At 45.3% G+C, this 16,319-nt stretch overlaps 1 protein-coding gene across 1 annotated transcript; it reads right to left on the reverse strand.

Moving 5' to 3' along the window:
* Positions 1 to 7,337: 7,337 nt before the first annotated feature.
* LOC119399954 (glucose-induced degradation protein 4 homolog) lies at positions 7,338 to 16,067 on the reverse strand. The gene is made up of 5 exons (XM_037666860.2): positions 15,817 to 16,067; positions 13,965 to 14,132; positions 11,563 to 11,664; positions 8,489 to 8,619; positions 7,338 to 7,940 (listed from the first exon to the last, which is right to left on the reverse strand). Exons 1-5 carry the CDS (start codon positions 15,964 to 15,966, stop codon positions 7,877 to 7,879), a joined length of 615 nt encoding a protein of 204 aa, XP_037522788.1. The 5' UTR covers positions 15,967 to 16,067; the 3' UTR covers positions 7,338 to 7,876.
* Positions 16,068 to 16,319: the final 252 nt, after the last annotated feature.

A 16,319-nucleotide genomic window follows, 5' to 3' on the forward strand; every position in this document is an offset into this window, starting at 1 on the left:
ATACTAGTGCTTGGCTTCTTGCGTTGTAGAGTGTTTTTCTCGTCGCAAGAGGGACTGTGACCAGACAATACACTTGTCAAGTTTCCGAACTTTTCCGACCCTCGATTTCTCTGTGGTGGCTGACCACACCCAAAAGGGGGCTTTTTGAGACAATGCAGAGGGTACTCCGACCACTTTACACCCCAAAAGGTTTTTAAAACCCATTTACCATTTTTTAAAGATGAACAAAGGGTGCTTCAAGCGCTGCATACCTGGAAGGGTTTTTGAGAGCAATGAGAAAGGTGCTGCAATGTGTCGTGAGCGCTCGCAATTAGAAGGGGAGTAAACAACAACAGACAAACGTGATAGCCTTACGTTAGTCCCTCATTATCAGTTGAAGCTGTTTTTTTTTTTTCTTCGCGGCAACTCTTTTTCGTTTGATTAGGTTCTGAACATCCACTGTGCGGGCCAGGCAGCTTATCCTGATGATAAGAGTGGCCGCACGGCCAACACACGTGCCAATGACAAAAAGGCGAAGAGTACGAAGGAAAAGAAGCTGCTGCGTATGATAACCTCCAACCGACAACTTGTAAAAGCCTTCCTCTGGTTTTGGTTTTAGGGATAACAAATGTGTGCGTGGGTGTCAGCCATTGTAGGCGCGTTTGATATCCCCCGCATTACAGCAAAAGATAAAAAAAAATCTGACGCACACATCACGCCACACCAATTTCAAAGGACATCAAACTGGAGTAAGTGGTAAGCGCACCATCACTCATAAAAGACAGTACAATGGGAAAATTTATACGTAGAAAAAAATATATATATCAGGCGTGTTGAAGGGCAGCCCAATTCCTTTATGCTCTTTGAAGCAGCATTGAAGTACCATATTATGCTATTAATCTACAAATGAACGAAAGAAGGGAAATTTCAGGGCTCATTTTTCTTCATTACACACAACGTTAAGAACTAGCAGACAATCAAGCCAGGGAAAATAATATCCCTGGCTTGATTGTCCGCTAGTTCTCATTGATGTAAATCTGTTAATCTATGAAGTAAGACAAGCCATGCACATGTTAATAAAGAATCGCTGTTGTAAATCACAACTTGTTCATAAAAAAAGAAGGAAAGATACTACTAGACAACATTGTAAGTTCAGGAAACCTTTTGTAAAATTAACTAGTGTGTTCGTGCTTTGATCTTTACTTCATCCTCTGTGCAATACAACCTTTCCAAACATGTGAGGAAGAACTTAAATTGAAAGCCTTCCTGACGAAACTGCTTGTACTGCTGATCATGCATCTTTTGTTGCGGCATTCTCTTTGTCGCTACTTTAGCATTTCTCGTTTCAGTACACTGTACGAAGTAATCATTGCTTCTTTTTTCTTTGTATCCTGCAATGTTGCTTTTAATGCCTTCTCAAAGTGCGCTATGATTACACATTTCACGGGTACTGTTTTAAACATTCTATTTTTGCCCTTCCCGTATTATTACCACGAGAATGTTTAAGATTCACATATCTACGACACCATACTGGTGTCACTGACGATGTTTCTTGAAGGCAAAATTAAAAAAAAAAGGCTCTGCCTTCATCTTCTCTTTTGATAATTAAGTTTTTTTTTTTCTGCTGCACAACTGAAAATAGCTTCGAAGTAATAATTAACCAGTCTACACTAGCTTATAAGCAGATTGGTTTCCATGGCTGGCACAGAGTTGATACGAACGTCAAATGCGGGACTCATTTAATGATGCATTACAACCTGAACATTGGGCTTAAGATCTCATGGTGAAGTGCTCTCAATTAATTTCAACCAACAGTGTGTATACGATTTGTTTTTGCTAGTTGCAACCAGTGATGGCGGAGAAAAAGACAATGAGTTCTTGGTGTTTGCGACCCCCTCTGTACTGAACTTGAACTCGTTTAATTAGAAGTGGGCTCCATATTTGGCTAAGCACACGGGCCTTTAGCATTCTGCCTACATCGAAATGCGGCCGGGATACGATTCCGCAATCTAACACAGCGACAGCAGCTATCCCGATGTTGTAAAACGTAGTTTACTAACACCACAAACTTTTTATTTTTTTTTTAAGTCTCGACATAAGTGTAAGTAAATGTTTCTGCACTATGCTATGATCAAAAAGCAACCAGGGAGTCATCTATCCCGCAGCCCAGAGCCCAACGGCAGAAAGCCGAAGCGATCCGCCTCTTTCATTTTCCTGTGCTGCCCTCTGCTGTATTGGTAGGGGTTTGGTAGGGGCCGGGACAACTAGTGTTACCAGAAGCAAAGCCTCCGAGATAATGAGACATTTCGCGACTTTTCCGCTAGGGGAGAGCGCATGCGCCAGTGCGGCGTGAAAAAGGCGGATTGGAATGACTAACAGAGTGCTTGAGGAGACTGCCCCGTTTAAAAACAGAAACGATGCAAACACATGCACAATTCAAAAATGGGGGACTGAAATCAACAATGCAACTACAGAGATACTGCCAACGACTTCTTCCGCAGTGTGCAAGAACATTTTTAGCCATCGGATTGCTAGGCTGAAGACACTTTTAAAATTATAGCTTTTATAAGCTACTTCGGCTGTTTCGAAAGGATGGATGATTGGCTGCATACACACACAGTGATCTACGGTTGGTTACAACTCTAAGCTACAACCATGAAACCACTGTGTACCGGTTCTTTGCCCCCTTGCAAGAGTCCTTTATCAGCTGGTTTTTCACTCGAAGCACAAATGCTTTTTCTCTGCTCATGTAAATCCCAGGCACATTGAAAAATAAAAGCCTATCTTTTCTGTCTGAAATAGTATTTTTGGACAAGTACTGATGTCAGGATCTCTGATAAAATTTGTTGGAACACTCAAGTTTTTAGTTTTTTTTGGCAATGCACAACAATAAAAAGTTTTTTATTGCCGACTCAACGAGAAAACTGTCTGTTTCTCTGTCACATAGGACTATCATCGCCATAAATAAGTGAATACAACAAAATTTTTCTTTGGCAGAGCTGGGTTTGAACCTGAATCCCCCCTTTCTAAAGGCAAGCGTCTTAACTGCTGGGTTACACACCCGTGCTTGCAGAATGTGGATATATCTGAACCATGTGAATGTGTTGTACCCACGGTGCTATACAGCAAGAAGACTGTGTGTTGTCCACCGCGGTGGTGTAGCGGTTACGGTGCTCGGCTGCTGACGCAAAGGTTGCGGGTTGGATCCCGGCCACGGCGGTCACATTTCGATGGAGGCGAAATACTAGAGGCCTGTGTACTGTGCAATATCGGTGCATGTTAAAGAGCACGAGATGGTCGAAATTTCCAGAGCCCTCCACTACGGCGTGCCTTATAATCATATTGTGGTTTTGGCACGTGAAACCCCAGATATTAAAGAAGGCTTTGTTCAAATTTCATGGTAGTGAAACAAAAGCCCTCTCTGGGATAGCATGTTAAGCCAACATGGAGGATTGCGCACATCTGAAAAATTTACTTTCAAAAAGTTTCATATAAAAACTCGTGCTTCAGCGGTCAATGGATGCGCCTTTCATAGGGCCATTAGAGACGCTGACAAATGCTAAAGTCGGTTACAAGCTAAGACAAAAATCTAAGCTCCACCCACAAAACAGTGGTGCACCTGCCCTACACCAGTAAAAGACGGTCGTGCTAGCTGGTTTCCACTCGAACTGTAAGGTACTTTTTCTCGGCTAATGTAAATACTACACATTCAGAGTTAAAAGTTCATTTGTATTACCTAAAACAATACACTTGGCCGAGCAGCGGCGTCGGAATTTCTGACGAAATTTATCAGGACGTTCAAGTTTCCGACCGAAAACCAGTGACGCAAACGTGTGTATGCATGGGAAAGTCGACTATCTGAAACACTTGAGAAGTGCTAGACTTTCACAAACATGAGTAAGCGCCATTGGATGAAGCATTTTTTGCAAATTCTCCGTGGGAGAGACAGTGACGGCTGTGGGTGTAGCTGACATTTTTTCTTAGGTTGGAGCCAGTTATAGAAAGAAGATGAAAGATAATTTGCCAATACTGCCTGAAAACAACATTCTAGGGAAGGCTGCAACTATAGGATATAACTCTATGCCTGACTGATCACCGAGACAACTCCCAAAGGAGATTCTGCATAGATTTCTTTTTTTCGATTGTGCACTTGCTTGTGTTGGCTCCTGTTTTAATAATAATAATAAAAAAACAAACTTGGAGGATGCTTGAGCTCCACCTTCAAGAGCAGAATGCGATAGCATAATCAGGCCCAGTTCGCAATGCCTTCTCAACTGCTAAGCTTGCTTCGCTTCTCGGTGAACACCTCATCCGTGCTCCAATTTAACGAACGTATGTGCGCGTAACATTGACAGTTTCAAACTATCCTTGAATGCCTACTGCAAGTACAGTTGCTAAGTGCCCACTACGCCATAATTCTTTCTTTTGCGAATTGGCAAGGCACCCACTACACGTCCTTAGCGAAACACACGAACCTGCACAGCTACAGGTGGTGATGGTGTTGTTGGAAATGATAATTAATTATGCCCGTGTGCTTTGTAATTGGTGGGCCTTGAAACCAACCACCTGTTGCGCAGTTCACATGTTTTGATGCCTGGTGTGATTCTATGCTTCTGGCACACAATATTACACGTGTGACACTCTTTGCACTGCATGACATTCATAGTGTATTTTTTTTTTTCCGAAGCAACTTTGAGCACGGGTGTGGCTCTGTGGTAGAACACCTGTTTGCCACACGGGAGTCCTGGGTTTGATTCCCCGCTCAAACCAAAGATTTTTATTATTTCCTTATTTGCACCTATCTAAAATTTTCGCTCACGGACAATGCCGATTTTTCGCTCACAACCAACAACACCGAAGCTGACACCGGAATTTATGCGAAACGAGTCCCTTAACGCTATCACGTTAAGTTAAATACTGGAGGTTTCATGTTCCAAAACCACGATATGATTACGAAACATGCTGTTAGTGGTCGATTCCGGATACATTTTGACCACCAGGAGTTCTTTGCACCTAAACCCAGTACACAACTGTTCTTGCATTTTGCCTCATCAAAATGTGGCCAAGAATAGAACCTGCGCCCTCACGATCAGCATCGCAAAGCCTTAGTCACCGAGCTACCAGAGCCGGTTGCCGTCTCGTCAAGCACAAAATGTGGTCCCACTGCGAGTATGAGCCGTAACGGAGAAGTTTGCCTATTGCGTATGCATTATTGGCAAGCACCCATTTTTATAAAGACTGCAATGAAACAGTCATGCCAAAATTACACACAGGGTATGTGGCTTTAAATACAGGGTGCGCTTTTTTTTTTTTTTTTTCAGACAATACAGAATTTTTTTATATCGCCAGTGATGGATAAGACAACTGAAGTCCCCTAGCTCAATTACTCAACATGGCATACATTACTTGTACAAAAAGAAACAAAACAGTATGGACCAATTAATCAAAACTGGACTATACTCGATTACAACCTAACAAAAAATTGAACTCCGCCCACAGAACCAGGCATGCCTGCCCTTTACCTGTGAAAGACAGCCGTGCTAGCTGGTTTCCGCTTTAACCATAAGTATTTTTCTTGACTAATGTAAACACTACGCATACTAAGAGTTAAAGGTTCACTGTTACTACCTGAAGCATTACATTTGGCCAAGTATCGATCACCGCGTAGCGATCAAGGAAATTTACCAGGATGTTAAAGTTTCCCAACTAAAACTAGCAACACAGACATGGGTCTGTATGAGAAAGTAAACTTATCTGAATCACTAGCCGCATAGAATGAAATGAAGTGTTGGATGCAATTTCAAGTGTGCCCTGGCGCCCACAAACTCACTGTAAAAAAAAACTGCTCTTCTAGTTATGTTTGTCTTTTACCAAAGCGATTTGTTCAATAAAGCATAAAAGTAACTAGGAGCCAATGTTCTCCACTGCGCACCTAGGAAACAGATGCTTCGTAACTGGTATCGTCACTGCAATTTTGTTCAGTGAATGCTTGCCTTGCGATTTTTATGTGCTAAACTTTGTAAATTGAGATATGTGCTGTAAAACAATCAGAAAGCTAATTAGTGAACTATCGATATATAGCGGAGTGTGCATATGTATTTATTGCACAAGTTTTGCCTGTCACTTGTAACTGTACTAAAGAACTACAATTATGCTATCCATTACAGGCGGAATTTTAAAAACGTATCGACGCATAAGCGGCTGCGACGAGCACGGCCACTCGAATGAGAGCAATTGCAGTTAAGTTGCCACCAGTGTACTAGATATTAGGGGGGGGGGAGGTGCGCAGAATTTCAGTGGAGGTGACACTACTACGACAAAAAATATGCCGCCATACCACGAGACGACGTGGCTGGCAGCAAGATTGCCACTTGATGCATCTGTTGATGCGTTCATAACTAATACAGAACAGCACACTAAAAATGGGGACAAACGTAGAGTACGCATGACACAAGTACCTTGTCAACGGTTTTAGTGTGCCGTCTTTCTCTTAGCCGCGAACCCGGATCAACTAGCCCCATTTTCTGTCCTCTTGAGCATTCATAACATTTCACGGACATGAATACAGATTTACGGATTGTATGAATTTACAGATCGTGTGTGGGGATGTACTGCAGGTTACACGATAAAGCCATAGTCGACCTCCGACAATCATCTTTGACGCTTCTGGACAAAAAATTTTTTCATTCACTTAATCCGACATATTACGTCTCGAAGCCTCTAGTTTGGCGACACCTGTTGGGATGTTTCAAATGCAGTAAAAAGGTTAGACTTCAAAAGTGGAAGGAAAGAAGAGGCACGATGTAGTTCCCATTTGGGCATTGACACTACTGCAGTTTCAAGCCGACAGCTAGGCACTGCACTGGTATTTGTGAGAAACGCAGCCGATCGTAATGTATGCAGCCCATTAGAAAAAAAGAAGATAAATTGTAAGGGGTTTTCCACCACCTCCAAACACTTCTCTCACAACACAGTCCTTTATTTTTAATGTAATTTCCACACACGTATCGCTCCGCTGCATACTGAGCCTGGCAATATGTCGTGTTTTTTCTGGTAAAACTGTACATGCCAACATAAATCCATGAAAAGATAAATGCATGTCATTAAAAAAGACATAACAAACGCTAGCACGCAATGCACGTAAAAACTAAACGAATCAGTTCATTTCGCAACAATCTCATTATATTATGCTGGCCATTGTACGATGCAAAAAATGTCACCGACGTGTCATCAACAAGCCTCCTTCCCAAACTAACAGTGATTAAAAAATGTGATGCTTGGTAACTGGGCTAGTTCTCGCCACACATCTAAACCCTTCAAATTTTAAGTCGCGGTGTAAGCTGGAGCCAAGACTGCGGTAAGGCATCGTCACTGGCCCTTTCACTGGGAAGACACCAGACACAACCAGCCAAACAGAAAAAAGAATAAAAAAATTTCTGGTGCAACCCTTACAGTCTGGTGGAGCCGGCGGCGACGGAGACTAGAAGGAAGAAATGCCGTCTCCCCCTGTTCGAGCACTCTTTAAAGTTCGGAGAGCAATGCGCACATGCAACGTTTTTCTTTTGCGACGACGGAGGCACGCAATCACGGTGAACGACAGCGTCTCTTCGAGGCTCTGTCCGGTGACGATGATGGCACGGACACACACAACACACGCGTGACGGACCACTTGTGACGGAGAGCACGACTTCGTGGACGTCGTCGATGACCCGTCAGGGGCAAAGCACGCGACGACGCCTCGGTGCGGCTGGTGACGGACCGGTGGGCGTCTCTTTCGGATTTGGTGCCACCAACTTCGATGAGTGCCCCGTCACGAGACGCACAGGACGGGTGGGATGGCAGGAAACGGACACCACCACCGCCAGTGCCACATTTTTTTAAACAAGTGGCGGTGCCCTCACCGGAACTCGTATATCTGAATACTGTGCTCCGGCACGTGCCGTAACGTTAGTGACTGATACCTGCAAGGAGAACAAAAAACACCGTTTTTTTTTCAAGCAGTTGAAAGCAGGCATTTCACATCATTGTTGCAGTGTTAAAGACATGGACGACGACTAGGAACACAGCAAATCATCATCCGCATTTTTTGTACTGCAATGATTACGTCACCGTACGATTTTGTCCAAATTGAAGTTCGACACTCGATTCTTGAAAAGCGGCAAATTTTTCTATGCAAGCTGTTACAAAGTAATTGTGTCATGAACACTTTTGAGAGAACTGCAGACATACAAAGTCATTAAGCCATGCACGTGACGTGCAAATCTTGGCTCAAACTGTGACTGAAATCACGAGCGTATGGCAGTTCAACAGTTGTCATAGCAGAACCTGAAGGAAGCGAAGTGTTTTTTTGGAATGTATACCCAGCAAATCGTACGTTTGATCAGATCGGCACATAAGAAGCAAGAAAAGACAAGTTCTAGACCGATGGATCTGTGCAATGGCTGAAGTGCAGTACGGCGTATGCGCGGTTCGAAGCTGAAAAACGAGCTAGACGAACAAGGAGACGTACCATTCGGAGCTTCGGTGGTAGTAGTAGCCTTCAATGGTGGACGACTTCTTCTGGAAGCATATGTAGTAGAAGCCCGCAAAGGACGCCCCATTGATGTCCTTGATCGTGTGGTCGGGAACGAGAAAGTGCTCCTGCCACAAAACGAAACCACATTTATCAAAGCAATGAACAGGTCTCGTTGGTGAATGTTCATGTTGAAATGCACTTGGTGTGACAGTTACAGCAGGACAATGAAAGAACAAGTGGGCATATGTGGCACAAGCTACCAACTATTTAATACTGTTAAGAGACACAGTTATACAAGGCGAGGGGGCAGGGGGTTGTAAAATATGACAAAATAACGACAAGTGATGTTGCAGTGTGCTGGAACAGCTGCGTTTATGATCGCGGGCCGCTCACCTTGTGTATAAGCGTGTTAACAGTATTAAACAGTTGGCAGTTTGTGCCATGTACGTCCACTTGTTCTTTCGTCTTTTAGTCCTTCAGTAACCACATTTCAACAAAAATGAAACCACATCATCGTATGTTACAGGTGTGCGTCTGCGACGTTGCAACTTAAAGGGTCCCTGAAACTTTTTTTTAAATTGTGTAGGTGCCCTGTCCAAAAACTCTGTGCGGCGGTGCACTTCGCACTTAGATCAGTCTGGTAACAGTTCGAAACACACATACAAAATGTTTTGTTGTCCCTGCAAACCAGACATTTCTGGTCAGATGCGACAGCACACTCCTCCTGGCTGTTTGTTGCACGTGACATACAGGACAACTGTCGCAATGTGCATGCTTAAGTGACCTAAGAAGTCACGCTTCTAAAATTACTCTTGTAATGCCCAGCGTTCTATGTTAATGAAAAGTCAAACAACTTTTACTCCATGTTCTCGTAAGTAAAAGAAACACAAGGGGTGGGTATGAGAAAGAATTCTGTTAGTATAGTAAATATAACTAGCAAATGGGGTTGCTAAGCTAGTCAAAACTGATAAGTAACTACACTACATAGGAAATTCCAGTATAGAAACACACACACAGCTAACTGTCGCCTGGCTTACTTGCATTCGTTACATGTGCTAGCTACTTTCCTATCAAGAACATTATGTCACGCTGATAGCGCGCACAATGTTCATGACCCGAAAGTGTCAGATGCCTGGTGATAACACAAGGAAAGGCACGCGAGATACACAGCCATTGTTGTGGGATGGAAAGACACCTCAAGTGCATCATTTCACAGAGTGTAGGCTACGAAGCTCAACAGAACAGATGGATAGGCTATGCTTGGTATGGCATCATGTACATTGTTCTTGGAATGAAACGCGACATTGAAACATCAAGTGTCGCAACCAGTATGTGCAATCAGTTGAGACAACCATGTCGTGTTGCTACTAATCTGGCCATCCAAGGTCTGTGACGTAAGTGTTCAAGCAAAAATTGGCCCAATTCATGCGAGGGCTGCACTAGAGCTGTGCACGGGCCATATTTCCGAGCCCGAGCCCGGCCCGGGAAAGCGCTGCGAGCCCGCCCGGCCCGGCCCGACGTACAAAACACAATCCTGGGCCCGGCCCGGGTTTTTGAAGGTTCGCTGCAAAAACAAAACATCGTTTTCCGGTAATTTGGCATTCTATTGAGCATATCAAATATGATCAAACGACACACGACGAACAGTCTATTACACAGATTACAATTTACAAGTAGATGGCCTCATGCCAACAACAATGGAGTCACGCCAAAGCCGTCACGTGTATGGGGTATGCCCATGTAAGCGTCAGCTTGCACGAAGGCGATCTAGGTCGGGTCGCTCGTCGCTGTCGCGTGCATGTTCACTCAGGATTTGGCCTTAAATCTAACGCGAACAGCAGGCACGTAGCCAGGATTTTTTTTCGGGGGGGGCCCAGGCCTAATTGTTCGAAAGACAGTCTTTCCATGGCAAAAACAAAAAAAAATGTTGCCTGGAAATATAGAGGGCTGGAAAAATTTCGGGGGGGGGGGGGGGGGGGCCCCCGGGCCCCCCCTTGCCTACGTGCCTGGCGAACAGTCGCGTGGCGCCGTCACTAGCTCAGGTGGTGTTACTTTTCTGTTTGTCGGAGTGCAACAGAGGCGGTTCTTTACCTGCTCCCCTTTTGTTTACAGTAGCGAATGGAAGGAAAAGCGGTAAAGGGCGGTCGCGGAAAAGGCACTGTATGCGCGCTGGAACACAATTCCCGCTCATTCTCTATATTTCGGGCTTGAGTCGGGCTTTGCGCCCGGCCCGATAAAACTCCCCCGGCCCGGGCCCGAGGTGAAAATACGTCGGCCCACCCGAGCCCGGCCCGTGGGCCGGGTCGGGCTACCCGGAGCCTGTGCACACCTCTAGGCTGCACACTGTAGTGCAGCAGATGGACTAGCACTGTGTCCAGGCTTTTCCATAAATGATTGCGAGTTTTTCTGCCAGGGTTTGTACAGGCTTTGAAGGCAGAAATGCCCCAAATCAGCAAGGCCTTCAAATGCCCCAATTAAGTGTTTTCTTTTTCAAAGAAATGAATTCTAATGTTCCATTTGGTACAATTCATAATAAAGCAACATTATTTTAAAACATGTTGCAAATTTGAGGGATTATCAAGGACCTGTGTGAACTGTGTTTTGCACTACAGTGTATGTGACGTAGGCTGCACGCCAATTTTCATTGCTTGAATCTGAATTTCCACATATCAAACTCGGCTCAACAACAATGGCTGAGTGAGCACTACAGGGTTGTGAATAACATTCTTAATTATTCGACAAGTTGTTTGATTCAATATTTGACAAATTCTTTAGATAAAAAGATTCCACTTGTCTCAGAATATTTTTCGGGCAAGGCATGTCGGGCCAATTCCACCAGCCCAGGTTGCTACGGGACATACACCAGAAACGCTGGCGACGTCAAATAGGAGCTTTCATCGGAAGCTGGCGTCACACAGCGTGAAAAAAGGGCATACACCAGAGATGCACCGACAGATGTCAAACACAACACCAGGATTGTTCAACGGATTGTCTTGGCTGCACTTATGAATGGCCGGTGCTTAGTGTGCTGGTGGCGGGAAAAGGTTGGTACCGGGAAAGTTCCTTACCTTCCACCTCATGAAAACGTTTTCAGTCGCCTTCAGCTCCGTGTAATTGAAGTTGTCGCAGTTGAAATTGTCGGTGTAGTCCTCAAATGACCCGAACTTACTCTGTCGAGAGGAAAAACGAAATGTTATTGCCACAGTGTTCCACAAAGAGGACAGCAGTTGGTGGGGTGAGAAAGCAAATCACGACAACACAGCTGTCACAAATTATGAATTAGCGTCCTCAAGGGGCCCTGAAACCGTTTTGTGGATTTAGTACATATGCATTAAAGGAGTACTGACATGATTTTGAGACATCACAAAAGGGACATTTTTCGTTTCCTTGGTATGCATTGTCAACGCTCTTCACACAGCGGAGTCAGACAACACGTATAAGATATTTTACTTTGATTTTAAAGTTTTCGTTGCAGAGCATTTGCAAGCCAGCCCCACCGCAATGGACAATTATCCCGATGAGTCAACACAGTTTGTGAACTCCGCGTCCTGCATGTAGCTTAAATCGCAGAAATCACTGGGCGACAATTCACTCGTTGTTTACGGGGACCACGAGCAGATGACAGATCTGCCGCTAGTACGTGGCGAGTTGCTGTCTCCCTGTGACGTCACACTGCGGTGACAAGCCACGGAGAAGCCACCCCCTCAATATCGAAACCGAAATGTTTTTTTCTAAGGTAGCAGTTCTGAAAATATATTCGATGCATTCCCAGGCACCACAGTACTCTTTTTAAGGTTCTTGACACCAGTGTTTTCATTTAAAGCAACAACCCGAAAATATTTAAAATTCGTGTCAGTACTTTTTTAAGCTGGTAGCGCAGCGGAATCCCTTTTCCTTAATTTCACTCTTTTCCTAACACCTGCCGTATACGATTTGCACAGCACTGCTTAGACCACTACTGATGCATGAAAAGGTACAGCGAGATTCGCAAGCAATCAGTGCATTATACTGAAGTGGTACTAGTTGTAAGGGATGCAGATGAGGCATCCCATCATTGCAGTCAACTATCAGACGTACCGAGTCAACATGAAATGCTTCTTGCTGATGTCAGCACTTGACAAGTAGAGCACTCATGGATTTTTAGGTTTACTACTGGTATGCCCGATTGCTTGAGATAACCAAGACACGTCGCGACGAATCTGGTCTCTAAAGTTAATGGTGGCTTTGATCTACGTGTTTGAGTTGAAATTATGCTGATATGGCCCGAACTGAAGATGGTGGAAACGAAAGCATGTGCATTACTTAGCTCTAAATTGTCCTGTTTCAATCCATGAATACTATACATGCTTATAATAAAATCAGACATCAGGCAGTTTTGTGCTGCACATAACTTTGGTACAAATTCTCATGTTAATACTCATATTTTCTTCATTAAATGTTTCAAACATCTCAAGCACTTTGTTTGTCCAACTTGCAAGACTGCAACTAAGGACATGACCCGAGCTCACAGTATGAGTTATTGGCGGCGAGATCGAGCAGAGTCGGCACCTAGCGGCGAGCGGACGAAACCTTGCGGTGTGGATGGCTCCTTGCATCGTCTGCTAGCCACACTGTGTTCGCATGTGTGCGTACGTCATGCGCATTGTCAGATTACAGCTCATTCCATTGCGCTAGCACATTACCAAATGCTTGTACGTATGCCTACATGATATACATAAGCATTTCGCCTTACGAGACTTGTATGCATTCTAATAAATGAGTAAACGCTCGTGTCGGTATGGCGCTAGGTCTAACCATCGTACCGTCCATTCGCCAAAATCATTTCAATGTGGGTACCACTGTCTCATTCAAGCACGCCACATAGTTCATTCGGCGTCGTCCTAAACGAAAAAAAAGTACTAAATTGTCGAGGTGTGAATGCAGAATTTTGCAGAACCGCCTATCCACACAAACGCGGCGACGGTGCTGCCACCTACAGCCCGATCTCGCGGCGAATAGCAGAACCAAACAAATCCTGATGCCAATAAAGCAACGTGCCGTTTCCTACAAAAAAATTTCGCGTACTAGAGGGAATCTCGGCACGCTTATGGGAGAGCTGCGAGCATGGTGGTTCACCAGTGTGAGAATGATGGCTTACACTAACAATTATTGTTGGGGTTCAACGTCCCAAAACCACGATATGATTATGAGGGACGCCGAAGTGGAGGGCTTACACATTTTTAGCATCATCATCATAATCATTATTTCGAGCATCACCATTTTGTCTTATATGCAGGTCATGTGACTACTATTACTACTGTGATGAAGACAGGAAATGTCTTGGTGAGCTTAACAAACTTGCATTAATTAGATGCACATGGCGTCTGCACACTCATAGTCTCAGTGGGAATCAACAGCGACTTTGAAGGCCCTTAAAAAAACAAGGTCAGACCATTTCCGGATGAATTCTTGTGTAACGAGAGGTAAATACCCAGTGTTTCTTGTCGACTTCCTCGTCCGCATCCCATTTGCGCGTGAGGAATGGATACTTCTCGCTGATGATCTCGCCGTCAAAAAACGTTGTGAGCGTCGGGTACTCCTCCGTCAGGCCCTTGATCTTCAGGTAGCCGCAGAGGTAGGAGTTCGCTTCGTCAACGTGCTGCATCAGACAACAGAAACAAAACAATGCAACTTAGTAATGACAGAACCAACAACCTCCGAACTCTAACGCTGTGGGTTCGAACCCCATTAACGGAAAGGTTGATTTTTCGCCCACTTTAGTTCATTTCAATTTACGGCATAGTTAAAAGCAACAATTAATGTTCTCTATGCTTTCCTTGGCCGAACTGTCTATTTAGTTCGATTGGTTGTAACACAAAGCGCAATTCAACCATAAACAACGTAATGTCACAGTTATCATATGCTGAGAATACTATAACGCGGCAGCTGGGCGACTTCACACCCTGCAACACCGAAACTGCATAAGTTTTCGGCGAACAATCCTTACAGACATTGATAAATGAATGACAGGCAGCTTGGCCCCAATGTTTCTACTGATTTAGAAATCACCATGCTATGTATGCAAGCCTGGTGATGCAGCCGGGAACCAAATCTTTGCATGGCAGCACCACTAACTGCTTTTATTCTCTAAAGGTTGTATATTAACGTCTGAATGCTATTTGCTATGCATGCGTGATCGTGTGAAACTGTGTGTATGATGAATAACATTCAAGTGCATGACATTTGAGAAATGCCAGTGTCATGACAAGCATCAGGGGGAAAAGTGCGTTCACCCCTGCGCCATTGAATCAATGACCAAGTCGAGTGTAAACCATCGCGCTTCTACGAGCAATGAAATGCCTACTATAACGACACGAACGATAGTTATTTCATGTTAGCATGATCTGACTCCGCTCTTACACGGATGACGCCAGCCGACGGTGCTACGCAGTTAACGTTTACGTAAGCGCTATGTGCGCACATTTTTGCGCGGAGGCGCGCATCTCTCCAATCTCGTACGCACACACGCGCGCATTATCTCGCCAAAAAGAAACACCGGTCTTCTTAGCTTTACGAGTGGATCGCGCATGGTGCAGTTTGTAATCGCGAACTTGGCGTCAAGCGCTGCTAAGATTTCGCGTTAACGGTAACATCAGGCTCGCATCAGAACTCGTTTAAACTGACGGTTCTCCGAGATCGGAGAAGTTTGTCCTCGAAACGAGACTCTTGCAAAAGCCTTTCGGGTCGACTCGAATCGCACTGAATGTCCGCGGGGCAAGTATACTACGCAACCGCTTTTTTTTTTTTTTTCTCTCTTCCTTCCTTACGCCGGCCTAGAAGCCACCCCCCGAGACCTCGCACACAATCGGGGCGGGCGACCCTTCAAGCACATATGCAATCTCGGCGTTTGCGCCGATTGTGCGTTTCCAAAGGCCCACTTTTTATCGCCCGTCGCTTAGCGTCGACGGTGACAGCGTTGGAGTGCTCTCGTAAGACAACAGCATCAGCTGCCAAAATCCCGAAATGGCTCAGGCACAGGATCTGTGCTACGATTTTCTTTTCTTCGCCGGCGAGAATCTCAACGCGCACACACAACAGCGGTGTTGCAACCTTGCACAGGGGGGGTGGCGTGCCAGCGGACGATATCGCCAACACCACTAGCCCGCGCACGACAAAATCGGGCCTAGGTGACCCCCTATGTCAAGTCAGCACGCCGATCGCGATCCTAGAACGCCTCGATCGTAGGTGATCGCAATGCTCGCTACCTGCGGCACCGTACTAACACGAGCGCAAGCTCTACCTGCTTCCGAATGAAAGAAACCGTCAAATCATGGCTCGCTCACCTGAAGCACGACTTCGACGTCGTAACTGTTGCCTTTGCTTTTCTGCTGTCCCTGGAATCGGGATCCGTTGTAAAGCAACGACCGGGTTACACCGGGTTGGTGCGAGTTGGCCGGCAAAGGTGGCACAATCTCGGGCGTCCTCACCGGCATGGCTGACTTTCGTAGCTGACGCCTTTCTTTCAGCGCCGCACAACACACCGCGATTGCCGCGATGACCCGCGAGAGGCACGAGAGGCCCCAGCTCCACTGGCCCTCAACAGCAAGCGGCCATGTTGAGAGCACCTATGACATGACGTAACGAAAACGCGTGCTCAACCGCGCTCTCTCATTGGTCAGTTGACTCAAGGGTGTCGTTGCGCAACGCACGCATGGAACGGGGTTGCGTGTGCCAGATTCTCGCCGTAAATGAAGGTTTGCGTTCTCGAAATTTCCGCGCACGTCGCGAATATTCCAGCGCCGCTGTTCCGCGAAGCGAAATTTCCACGTCCCGAAAAGTTCTGGAA

This window comes from Rhipicephalus sanguineus, chromosome 7 (assembly GCF_013339695.2).
Source record: "Rhipicephalus sanguineus isolate Rsan-2018 chromosome 7, BIME_Rsan_1.4, whole genome shotgun sequence".
Classification (NCBI taxonomy): Eukaryota; Metazoa; Arthropoda; class Arachnida; order Ixodida; family Ixodidae; genus Rhipicephalus; species Rhipicephalus sanguineus.

Excerpts from the sequence above, each read along its gene's own strand:
- LOC119399954 (XM_037666860.2), bottom strand. The coding sequence starts at position 15,966 with ATGCCGGTGAGGACGCCCGAGATTGTGCCACCTTTGCCGGCCAACTCG. Across the intron at positions 14,133-15,816 it reads ACGTCGAAGTCGTGCTTCAG|CACGTTGACGAAGCGAACTC; the intron begins GTGAGCGAGCCA and ends TGTCTGATGCAG. Across the intron at positions 8,620-11,562 it reads ACGTTTTCATGAGGTGGAAG|GAGCACTTTCTCGTTCCCGA; the intron begins GTAAGGAACTTT and ends GTTTTGTGGCAG.